General features: G+C 36.5%; 1 protein-coding gene across 1 annotated transcript in view; it reads left to right on the top strand.

The window, feature by feature from the left end:
- The window catches only part of SERPINI2 (serpin family I member 2), a 129,569-nt gene that overhangs the window by 60,977 nt on the left and 55,538 nt on the right, over positions 1 to 13,054 (top strand). Inside the window, exon 7 of the mRNA XM_053709027.1 lies at positions 11,728 to 11,814. Within this exon, the coding sequence (XP_053565002.1) occupies positions 11,728 to 11,814 (87 nt within the window). The remainder of the gene's footprint in view (positions 1 to 11,727; positions 11,815 to 13,054) is intronic.

Genomic DNA, 13,054 nt, shown 5'->3' with positions numbered 1-13,054 from the left:
CATGGCATTATGAAATCTAAAGACTACCAAAGAATTCTGTGGTGCAATGTAGGACCAAGTGTCAGAAAGTTGGGTATCCATCAGAGTTCATTGGTCTTACAGCAGAACAACGACCCAAAGCACATGTCAAAAAGCACCCAGAAATGGTTTAAGACAAATTGCTGCAGAGTACCGAACTGGCCAGCAATGAGTCCAGATCTCAATCCCATAGAGCACCTACGGAGAGATCTCAAAACAGCAGTTAGGAAAAGGATTTTAAGGAGAGAAAAGAGGGCACCTCATAGTGTAATAAAGTGGATCATAGGTATCGAATATCACAAGATGGAATGCTCACCAGATAAAGTTGCACCGTTCTGTGACCAGTGCTGGAATGCAGATTAGCCCTTATTACAGCGGCTAGTAAACTGTCAGTTACTCTCATAGCTGGTGGCTGGAAACAGTGTCCGGTTTCGGAAAGGCAACTCTTGGTGGATCACGGAGTGCTGAGTTTTAAAAGTAATTAGCATATTATGTGTAAACAATAATATTGGTTCTTGCATAAAAAACAACTTCCATAAAGGAAAAAAGGTAAAACTTTAATGTCCACACAAAATAGCGTATTTTCAATGCAACGCGTTCCTCGACTGCTCAAGGGTCGTTTCCTCAGGCAAAAAGAAAAAAGATGAATAAAGACATGCTTCATTAGCCTCATTAAATACAAAGTTGCGATAAAACAGGAAGTTGTCAAATGTAAAAAGTACCAATAAACATATGAGACGTCATCTTTACAAACGTGTTACATTGTAACAATTACTGACCATTTAAAAAGGCTGTTTACCTCATATACAACGCTAAAAATACCATTGTAACAATCATCTGACTTATGTAAATGTTTCATCTAGAAAGTCATACAAATAATTAAAATATAATATATAAAAGACAGAAAATAGATTCAAATGTATAAATATATAAAAACACAAAAATACAAATAGCTATCTTATAATTCTCTTATATCACATTGTTGCCTATCAATCATGACTTATACATATTATGAATCTTTGGAAGTCCCATTTATATCAAGATTTATTCTGACCCATTATAATAAATCATAAATATGATGAAAATAATAAAATAAAAATAATGTGATAAAAAAGTGGGCATGTGTATAAGATGTTAGTAATAAATATGTGTCATTATAAAAATTGTGTGTATTTGTTTGATAAGAATATCTATTTCTTGTGTTTTGATGGCAAAACCTAAATAAAGATTCAACTGTGTTTTATATATCTAAACCTCTAAAGAAAATATATATATTGTGTATCAACATAGTTAAAAGGAATTCACAAAAGCAGACATAAGCTGTCCAAAAATGCAATATGTCTATATGAGTTGGTTGAAACTAGCGGGTAAATAAAACTCCCAACTCGCCCTAGTGTTGTCTGAAAATCCTAGCCTGCCCTATACAGAATACTATTCCATATCGATCTTGATGTTGAATGCAATGTGCAAACCAAATATATGTTCACACTAAAAAAAACATATGTGTTTTCTAACGGTTGATTCATCTATGAATGTTGACTAATATGGTGTATAATGTGTAAGATCTTAATTAGTCTGATAAGTGTGGATGTACTAAGTAGTGTCGTGCCATCCTATATTGGTTGTTAAAGGTATGAAATATAATGTGTGTACTGTATAAATGCAACATGCAATCATATAGTAAAATATATGTTTGCTACATTACCATATAATATATAACTTTACAGATCTTTGTAACAGGTACTAATAATTGGTCATGTAAGTCTATATTTGGAAGGATAAGGGTGAGTGTAAGAACTATTATGTGAAAAAAAATCAATTGAAAGCTGCTTGATCAAGATTAGAATTTAGGCCCAACGGGTGGAGGGTCTTTAACTTAAATATCTATAATGTTTCCCGTTGGAGTAATCTGGTCATTCTAGAACAAGATATCTTTTTCCCAGATCTACAGACTGTTCATTTTAGAAAGTATTAATTTTATTTTAAAACATGATTCTTTTATTTATCAGGACAAGTACTATTTACAAATCAAGGGTACAGCCATGGGGACCGGGTTTGCCCCCAGCTTTGCTAATCTCTTCATGGGTTTCTTTGAAGAAAAATACCAAATCTATCAAAGCATTTATGGGGCGAACCTGGTCTTCTATGGCCGCTACATTGATGATCTCATCTTTATTTGGAATGGGGATCACACCTCTGCTCAAACATTTATTTATCATTTAAATCAGAACACTATGGGGATTAGTTTTACAGCCAATATACAAAATGAATCAATAGAATATTTAGATCTTGTTCTTAGTTGGGGAATAAATAACTGTGTCAAATCTAAAACCTTTTTTTAAGGAGGTCGATAGCAATAGTTTTTTAGAATACAAAAGTAATCACCATAGAAGTTGGATTGAAAATATACCTTACAGTCAATTTTGGAGGATAAGAAGGAATTGCACCAGTTTTGAATTTTTTTTAGAACAGAGTTCAGTCCTTTATCACAGATTTTTAGACAATGGATATCCAACATGTCTATTAGATCAAGCTTTGAAAAAAGCAAGAAATCTGGAGAGATCTAATATACTTCAAGCTAGAACACCAAAAAAATCAGACATGACTGACAGTGGGAATGACACCATGTTCATTACGCAATACAATATTGATTATTATGAAATACCAAATATACTCAACAAATATTGGTATATTATTAAGAGGGACCCTGTTTTGAAAAATATTGTAGGAGATACAGCAAGGATAGTCTATAGGAAAGCGCCAACTCTGAGAAACAAATTGGCTCCCAGTAAGAGACTGAAACATGTGAATCATAAAACATCAACTCCCAAAACCAAATCTGGTATTTTTGGTTTAAAAGGAGTATTCAAATGTGGGAAAAATAGATGCAATTCATGCAAATATATTAGGTCGGGTTCTAAAGAGTTTTCATCCAACAATACAGGGGAAATTTTTCCCATTTCAAACTTTTTTAATTGTGACTCAAGTTTTGTTGTATATCTTATAGATTGTGTATGCGGCCTACAATATGTAGGTTGCACCTCAAGAAAGATTAGAACAAGATGGGGGGAATATTATTGTAATTGCAAAAATTGCGCAATAGAAGCAAAATTAAACAAAGTATTCCCAATCATTGTTTAACCAAACACAATAGCAACAGCTCTATATATCATTTTGTGCCCATAGATTACATTCCCAAATCAACGGACTATAATAGATTGACCAGATTACGCCAACGGGAAACTCTCTCTGTATCCTCTTGTGGAGGAAGCACTCACCTTATGTCACAGCAGGCAGCAGCAGCATAACAGCGGCTCCAGGTTGTTCACTGACCGCATTATCATGTTGCACCTGCCACACACAATTCAGACATCTTTATATGGTTAACATATTTTTAGGTATCTATTTCAAGGCCAGCTGTGCAGAGTGATAGTTTGTCAGTAGTGAGACAGTTTCCTTCTCCGCCCACCTATTGATTACCCACACAGTCCATCCATAGCACTGCACTGCTATGGGCCTGTGGCTCTGTCTTTACCCCCAAAAGTTTATTGCAGGCAGTGCATGCCACAGCCTAAGTCAGGCACACAGCAGTGAAGCATAGTGTGTGGTGTCCATACCACACCAAAAACAAGTGCTGTTTTGACGTGCTCGTGCACGCTTTCCCCATAGACATCAATGGGGAGAGCGGGTCTCGGAAAGAAAAGCTCCGGAAAGAAAAGCTCCGTAACACAGCCCCATTGATGTATAAGGGGAAAAAGAAAATAACGTTTAAACCTAATACCCTAACATAAACCCTAAGTTTAAACACCCCTAATCTGCTGCTCCGACATCGCCGACACCTACATAATGTTATTAACCCCTAATCTGCCGCCCCCGATATCGGCGACACCTACATAATGTTATTAACCCCTAATCTGCCGCCCCCGATATCGGCGACACCTACATAATGTTATTAACCCCTTATCTGCCACCCCTGATATCGCCGCCACCTAAATAAAGGTATTAACCCCTAATCTGCCGCTCCCAATATCGCTACCACTATATTAAAGTTATTAACCCATATTCTGCCGCTCCACGACATCGCCACAACTAAATAAAGTTATTAAACCCTAAACCTCTGGCTTCCCACATCACTGCCACTAAATAAACCTATTAACCCCTAAACCGCCAGCCCCTCACATCGCAACAACCTAAATTAAATTATTAAACCCTACACCTACCCCTAAACCTAACCCTAACCCAACCCCTAAACCTAACGTAACCCTAACACCCCCTAACTTTAGCATAATTAAAATATATCTAAATTAAATTTACAATTATTAACTAAATAATACCTATTTAAAACTAAATACATACTTACATGTGAAATAAAACCTAAGCTAGCTACAATATAACTAATAGCTTAGGTTTTATTTTTATTTCACAGGTAAATTTGTATTTATTTTAACTAGGTAGACTTTAATAACTACCAAAAAAATAAAATGAAAAATTGAAATTATCAAAAAAAAAAAAAAAATATTCCTATTCTAATACCCTTTTTTAACAAAAAATATTTTATTTTGTTGATCGGGGGCTTTCAGTTTAGAGGTTAATAGGTTTATTATAGTGGCGGCGGTGTAGGGCTTAATAACTTTAGTATAGTGGGGGCGATGTGGGTGGACGGCAGATTAGGGGTTAGTAATATTTAAATAGTGTTTGTAATGCGGGAGGGTGGCATGGTTTAGGGGTTAATAACTTTAGTATAGTGGTGACGATGTCGGGGAGTGGCGGAATAGGGGTAATATATTTTATTAGTGGCGGCGATGTTGGGAGTGGCAGATTGGGGGTTAATAAATTTATTATAGTGTTTGCGATGCGGGAGGGCCTCGGTTTAGGGGTTAATATGTAGTTTATGGGTTTTAGTGTACTTTGTAACACTTTAGTTATGAATCTTATGTTACAGCTTTGTAGCGTAAAACTCATAACTACTGACTTTAGATGGCGGTATAGATCTTGTAGTTCTAGGCTATAAAACTTACTTTTTAGCCTCCCAGAAAAACTCGTAATACCAGCGCTATGGGAATCACATTAAAAAACTTTATTTTTACGAGTGCAAAACTGATGTTGCGTTACAGGCTAAAAGGCTTGTGGTACACCTATACCGACAAGACTTGTAATGGCTGCGTTAGGGAAAATGATGCTTTATGGCCCATAACTCTGCTATTTGAGCAATAACGCTCAACTCGTAATCTAGCTGTTGGTTAACATAAAGGAAAGGATTTATCACTCCCAGTATCTGCACATTTTACTAACATGGGTCATACAGTTAGCCAATTACAATTCCAAGTAATTGACCATATTCCTCATCATAGAAGAGGGGGTAATAGGGAGCAGAAAATGAAAGAAAAAGAAGTATGGTGGATCAAACGTTTAAATACATTACATCCCTATGGTCTGAATAGAGATTATGATTTGTATTTGTTTTTATAATGTTTTTAAAATGTAATATAATCTGGTACCACTAGAGGTCACTGTGTTGTTGAAAGCTGGATACCTGGACAGGTGTAGGTTAAATTTTAACAATGAGAACCAACACCTGATTGGTCCAGATACCCTTTTTAATGTCTGTTCATTTGGTTTTAAACTATGCATGATTAAGGACCATGTAGGTCCTAAACGTCGCTTTTATGGTTGTTATACCTCAATAAAGAACATTTTTCACCTTTAAGAAAGAACCCTGTACTGTGGTGCTGTTACCTTATTTTCTACATGGACTGTATGCATTGGAGTTTGGCTGATGCTCCATAGTAACGGGCACACAGATTGAAAACTGGTGAATTTTATGGTGCTGGACTCTACCTCTTCACCCTTTATATATATATATATATATATAGATAGATAGATAGATAGATAGATAGATAGATAGATAGATAGAGAGATAGATATAGATATATATTGTACCAAAATACCATCAGATATATGTAGAAATATTTATTTACGAATAAAGAGAACAGATTTTGCTATGTGAAGAACATTGGACTGTGAAATACTCATATTTTCATGTTGGATTAGTGCACTAGAGAATATCGCCTAGATTTAGAGTTTTGCGGCCAAAGGGGTGCGTTAGCTACGCATGCTTTTTTCCACCCGCACCTTTTAAATACCGCTGGCATTTAGAGTTCACAGAAGGGCTGCGTTAGGCTCCAAAAATGGAGCGTAGAGCATATTTACCGCCACTGCAACTCTAAATACCAGCGGTGCTTACGGACGCGGCCAGCTTAAAAAACGTGCTCGTGTACGATTCCCCCATAGGAAACAATGGGGCCGTTTGAGCTGAAAAAAACCTAACACCTGCAAAAAAAGCAGCGTTCAGCTCCTAACGCAGCCCCATTGTTTCCTATGGGGAAACACTTCCTAAGTCTGCACCTAACACCCTAACATGAACCCCGAGTCTAAACACCCCTAACCTTACACTTATTAACCCCTAATCTGCCGACCCCGCTATCGCTGACCCCTGCATATTATTATTAACCCCTAATCTGCCGCTCCGTACACCGCCGCCACCTACGTTATCCCTATGAACCCCTAACCTGCTGCCCCTAACACCGCCGACCCCTATATTATATTTATTAACCCCTAATCTGCCGCCCCCAATGTCGCCGCCACCTACCTACAATTATTAACCCCTAATCTGCCGACCGGACCTCACCGCTACTATAATAAAGTTATTAACCCCCAATCCTCCTCACTCCCGCCTCAATAACCCTATAATAAATAGTATTAACCCCTAATCTGCCCTCCCTAACTTCAAGTATTAACCCCTAATCTGCCGACCGGACCTCGCCGCTACTCTAATAAATTTATTAACCCCTAAAGCTAAGTCTAACCCTAACACTAAAACCCCCCTAAGTTAAATATAATTTTTATCTAACAAAATAAATTATTTCTTATTAAATAAATTATTCCTATTTAAAGCTAAATACTTACCTGTAAAATAAACCCTAATATAGCTACAATATAAATTATAATTATATTGTAGCTATTTTAGGATAAATATTTATTTTACAGGCAACTTTGTATTTATTTTAACCAGGTACAATAGCTATTAAATAGTTATTTACTATTTAATAGCTACCTAGTTAAAATAATTACAAAATTACCTGTAAAATAAATCCTAACCTAAGTTACAAATACACCTAACACTACACTATCAATAAATTAATTAAATAAAATACCTACAATTATCTACAATTAAACCTAACACTACACTATCAATAAATTAATTACATACAAATACCTACAAATAAATACAATTAAATAAACTAACTAAAGTACAAAAAATAAAAAAAGAACTAAGTTACAAAAAATAAAAAAATAATTTACAAACATCATAAAAATATTACAACAATTTTAAGCTAATTACACCTACTCTAAGCCCCCTAATAAAATAACAAAGCCCCCCAAAATAAAAAAATGCCCTACCCTATTCTAAAATAAAAATTGAAAAGCTCTTTTACCTTACCAGCCCTTAAAAGGGCCTTTTGCGGGGCATGCCCCAAAGAATTCTGCTCTTTTGCCTGTAAAAAAACCATACAATACCCCCCCAACATTACAACCCACCACCCACATACCCCTAATCTAACCCAAACCCCCCTTAAATAAACCTAACACTAAGCCCCTGAAGATCTCCCTACCTTGTCTTCACCACGCCGGGTATCACCGATCCGTCCAGAAGAGGCTCCAAAGTCTTCATCCAAGCCCAAGCGGGGGCTGAAGAGGTTCATCATCCAGCTGAAGTCTTGATCCAAGCGGGGGCTGAAGAGGTCCATCATCCGGCTGAAGTCTTGATCCAAGCGGGGGCTGAAGAGGTCCATCATCCGGCTGAAGTCTTGATCAAAGCGGGGCTGAAGAGTTCCATCATCCGGCTGAAGTCTTCTATCAAGCGGCATCTTCAATCTTCTTTCTTCCGGCTCCATCTTCATCCCACCGACGGAACATCCATCCTGGCCGACAACTTCCCGACAAGGGACGTCATCCAAGATGGCGTCCCTCGAATTCCGATTGGCTGATAGGATTCTATCAGCCAATCGGAATTAAGGTAGGAAAATTCTGATTGGCTGATGGAATCAGCCAATCAGATATAAGTTCAATCCGATTGGCTGATCCAATCAGCCAATCAGATTGAGCTTGCATTCTATTGGCTGATCGGAACAGCCAATAGAATGCGAGCTCAATCTGATTGGCTGATTGGATCAGCCAATCGGATTGAACTTGAATCTGATTGGCTGATTCCATCAGCCAATCAGAATTTTCCTACCTTAATTCCGATTGGCTGATAGAATCCTATCAGCCAATCAGAATTCGAGGGACGCCATCTTGGATGACGTCCCTTAAAGGGAAGTCATTGGCCAGGATGGATGTTCCGCGTAGTCGGAATGAAGATGGAGCCGGAAGAAAAAAGATTGAAGATGCCGCTTGATAGAAGACTTGAGCAGGATGATGGACCTCTTCAGCCCCGCTTGGATCAAGACTTCAGCCGGATGATGGACCTCTTCAGCCCCCACTTGGATCAAGACTTCAGCTGGATGATGGACCTCTTCAGCCCCCGCTTGGGCTTGGATGAAGACTTCGGAGCCTCTTCTGTATGGATCGGTGATACCCGGCGTGGTGAAGACAAGGTAGGGAGATATTCAGGGGCTTAGTTTTAGGTTTATTTAAGGGGGGGTTTGGGTTAGATTAGGGGTATGTGGGTGGTGGGTTGTAATGTTGGGGGGGTATTGTATGTTTTTTTTACAGGCAAAAGAGCATAATTCTTTGGGGCATACCCCGCAAAAGGCCCTTTTAATTTTGGGGGGCTTTGTTATTTTATTAGGGGGCTTAGAGTAGGTGTAATTAGCTTAAAATTGTTGTAATATTTTTATAATGTTTGTAAATTATTTTTTTATTTTTTGTAACTTAGTTCTTTTTTATTTTTTGTACTTTAGTTAGTTTATTTAATTGTATTTATTTGTAGGTATTTGTATGTAATTAATTTATTGATAGTGTAGTGTTAGGTTTAATTGTAGATAATTGTAGGTATTTTATTTAATTAATTTATTGATAGTGTAGTGTTAGGTGTATTTGTAACTTAGGTTAGGATTTATTTTACAGGTATTTTTGTAATTATTTTAACTAGGTAGCTATTAAATAGTTATTAACTATTTAATAGCTATTGTACCTGGTTAAAATAAATACAAAGTTGCCTGTAAAATAAATATTAATCCTAAAATAGCTACAATGTAATTATAATTTATATTGTAGCTATATTAGGGTTTATTTTACAGGTAAGTATTTAGCTTTAAATAGGAATAATTTATTTAATAAGAAATAATTTATTTTGTTAGATAAAAATTATATTTAACTTAGGGGGGTGTTAGTGTTAGGGTTAGACTTAGCTTTAGGGGTTAATAAATTTATTAGAGTAGCGGCGAGGTCCGGTCGGCAGATTAGGGGTTAATAATTGTAGGTAGGTGGCGGCGACGTTGGGGGCGGCAGATTAGGGGTTAATAAATATAATATAGGGGTCGGCGGTGTTAGGGGCAGCAGATTAGGGGTTCATAGGGATAACGTAGGTGGAGGCGGTGTGCGGTCGGCAGATTAGGGGGTTAAAAAAAATTATTAGAGTGGCGGCGATGTGGGGGGACCTCGGTTTAGGGGTACATAGGTAGTTTATGGGTGTTAGTGTACTTTAGAGCACAGTAGTTAAGAGCTTTATGAACTGGCGTTAGCCCAGAAAGCTCTTAACTCCTGGCTTTTTTCTGTGGCTGGAGTTTTGTCGTTAGATTTCTAACGCTCACTTCAGACACGACTCTAAATACCAGAGTTAGGAAGATCCCATTGAAAAGATAGGATGCGCAAATGGCGTAGGGGGATCTGCGGTATGGAAAAGTCGCGGCTGCAAAGTGAGCGTTAGACCCTTTCCTGACTGACTCTAAATACCAGCGGTACCCCAAAACCAGCGTTAGGAGCCCCTAACGCTGGTTTTGACAGCTAATGCAGAACTCTAAATCTAGGCGTATGTGATTGGGTTTGCACGGGAGTAGGGTGTTACATTTTTTCCCACTTTTTTTGCTCCACTGACTTTTATGGGGGAATATGTTAATGCACATGCGATATTCTAAGTTTGGCTATTTTTCACGCATCAGGTTAGCATGCTAGCTAAAACGTTTTACTTTCAACTTGTAATACGAGCACTTACCGATGTGCTCAAAGAACTTACTTCTAGCAGAGTTAGCGCGCAAGCGTTAAATACAGCTCCCCTTTTAATCTGGCCCATAATGTACAATTTTAAAAACTTTGCAATTTACTTATATTATGAAATGTATAATTTGCTTGAATTTAGCTCCTTAGCTCCTCAGAAAGATGCGCATGTCTAGGCTATAACATTGTTGCAAACACTACTGCCATATAAATATGCATGCTCTAGAGATTATTGCAGTAAATGTGATAAATAAGACATTGTGATGCCTTTAGAAATGTACTCTATCTATCATGAATGTTTAAGTTTCAGTGTAACTTTATATTATTTGCACACCAGTCTATCTGGGGGAGTAAGAAAAGTACAATATTCAGACATCTATTACTGCAAAAGAATAAAGCTACATTTTTGTTACTGTTCCTCATTTTATAAGGGATTTCGTTTCCACCTTAAAGGGACAGTACAGTACACTGTAAAATTGTTTTTATATTAATATGTTTTCAATGACTTGTTATACCAGCAGCAGAGTATACAATGTATTAGTAATTGCACTTTCAGGTTTATTTATGTATATGAAGTTGCAGGTTTTGTGCTTTTAAACCACAGCCTATTACAATGGGCTGAGCTTCAGGTAATATTATATCTCATTATATTATCACTTTGTGTACACATGCTTGCTTCCTTATCTTTTATTTGTCTGAAAATTATCATCTTATTATTTAACTATCCTGCACCCCACTGGGAGTGTCATTTCTTCTGCTGGCTGTGTTTACTTATGATATTCAATAGCTGAGACTCCAGTATCAAATCTTTCAGTATAGGTTGGGAAACCACAAGCTAAATCAGCTATTTTAAAGGCCAAAATAGGGATAAAGAAGCTACTTGTAAACATAATACACTCCAGCTGGTAAAATGGATCATTGGAAACAATTTAAATTGCAGGAAAAATTTGAGTGAACTGTCCCTTTAAAGGGACAGTTAAGTCAAAATGAAACTTTCATGATTCAGATAGATCATACAATAATAAACAACTTTCCAAATTACTTCTTTTATCTGAGTTTATTTGTTCTCTTAGTTTTCTTTGTTGAGAAGCATCACTAGGAAAGCTCTAGAGCTGCAGTGCACTACTGAACGTTAGCTGCTGATTGGTGGCTGCTCATATATGCTTCTTGTCATTGGCTCACACAATGTGTTCATCTAACTCCCAGTAGTGCTTTGCTGCTTCTTCAATAAAGGATAGCAAGAGAATGAAGCAAAGTGATCATCAAAATAAATTGGAAAGGTGTTTAAAATTGTAATCTGTATCTGAAATAATAATTTTCGGTTTCATGTCCCTTTAACTATATTTACTATATTAGTCTATAGTCATAAAAAATGTTCCTTTTTCTGAAACCATATAACGGCTGTTGCTTTCCCATATTATTAGCATAAATTCAAAATTCTTTATTCAATATATGCAACTTGTGAATAATTGAACTGCATTTTTTTATTAGATTCCCATAACATATACATTTCAAAGGTGGTTCAGAAGATTTCAATTGAAATAAATGAGGAAGGAAGCGAAGCTGCTGCGGCAAGTGGTAAGAGATGATTTCACAAGGTCAGCTAAAATGCTCAGCTACGGAATGCAGCGCTGTTATTATAAACTAACTCAAACTGCTAAAAACAAAGTTAATGTCTGATAACAAATAATAGAATAGTCCTATTGATTCCATTTGAAATAGTGAGGATTAGATTAGTAAAATTCTGCTTGACACACAACTTATATAAACTGCTAATTGTTTTAAGGGTTTCACTTTTGACATGTATTCAATTAAACCAGTTTGTGACAATACTAATACTAATTCACGACAACATCTAAACTAGAAAAACAATACATTTTATTTTTTTACCAGCCCATCACTACTGCATCTACCATCACTGCTGCACTACCATCACTACTGCACTACCATCACTACTGCACTACCATCACTACTGCACTACCATCACTACTGCACTACCATCACTACTGCAAGTTAAAGGGATAGTAAACACTAAAAGTGTTATTGTTTAAAAAGATAGATAATCCCTTTATTTACTATTCCTAAATTTTGCATAACCAACAACATTATTATAGAAATATACTTTTTACCTCTGTAATTACCTTGTATCTAAGCTTCTGCTGACTGCCTCCTTATCTCAGATCTTTTGACAGACTTGCATTTCAGGTAATTAGTGCTGACTCAAATAACTTCACGTGCATGAGCACAATGTTATCTATATGAAACACATGAAATAACTTGCCCTCAAACAGTGCAAAACTGCCAAATGCATTTAAATTAGAGGCGGCCTTCAAGGGCTTATAAATTAGCATATGAGCCTACCTAGTATTAGCCTTCAACTAAGAATATCAAGAGAACAAAGCAAATTTGATGATAAAAGTAAATTAAAAATTAGAAAATTGTTTAAGATTACATGCCCTATCTGAATCATGAAAATTTAATTTGGACTTTACTATCCCTTTAAGAAATAATTTGTATTATATTCAGTGGATTAGAATCTATCTTGGAACTTTCAGCTTCACTGAAAAAGTTCCACGGTGAATGACACTAGCGCCACTAAAACAAATTCAAAATATTACAGAACAAACAGACTAAATAAAACAGTCTACAATAACATATGTAAAAAGCAAGGAAAGAAAAAAAGAAAAGAAAAGGAAAAAATGAAATCAAGACAACCTCCTCAGCTTTTAAATAGTGAGAACTACAGCAAGATGCAATACTTCACAGGGGCGATAATGTCTTTATGAATTTTACTTACTTGGCCACAGCAGGGGTCAAG

The sequence above is a fragment of the Bombina bombina genome, chromosome 4 (genome assembly GCF_027579735.1).
Source record: "Bombina bombina isolate aBomBom1 chromosome 4, aBomBom1.pri, whole genome shotgun sequence".
Taxonomy (NCBI): Eukaryota; Metazoa; Chordata; class Amphibia; order Anura; family Bombinatoridae; genus Bombina; species Bombina bombina.
The sequence above is the reverse complement of the archived record's forward strand: the minus strand, read 5'-3'. Positions and strand labels throughout refer to the sequence as shown.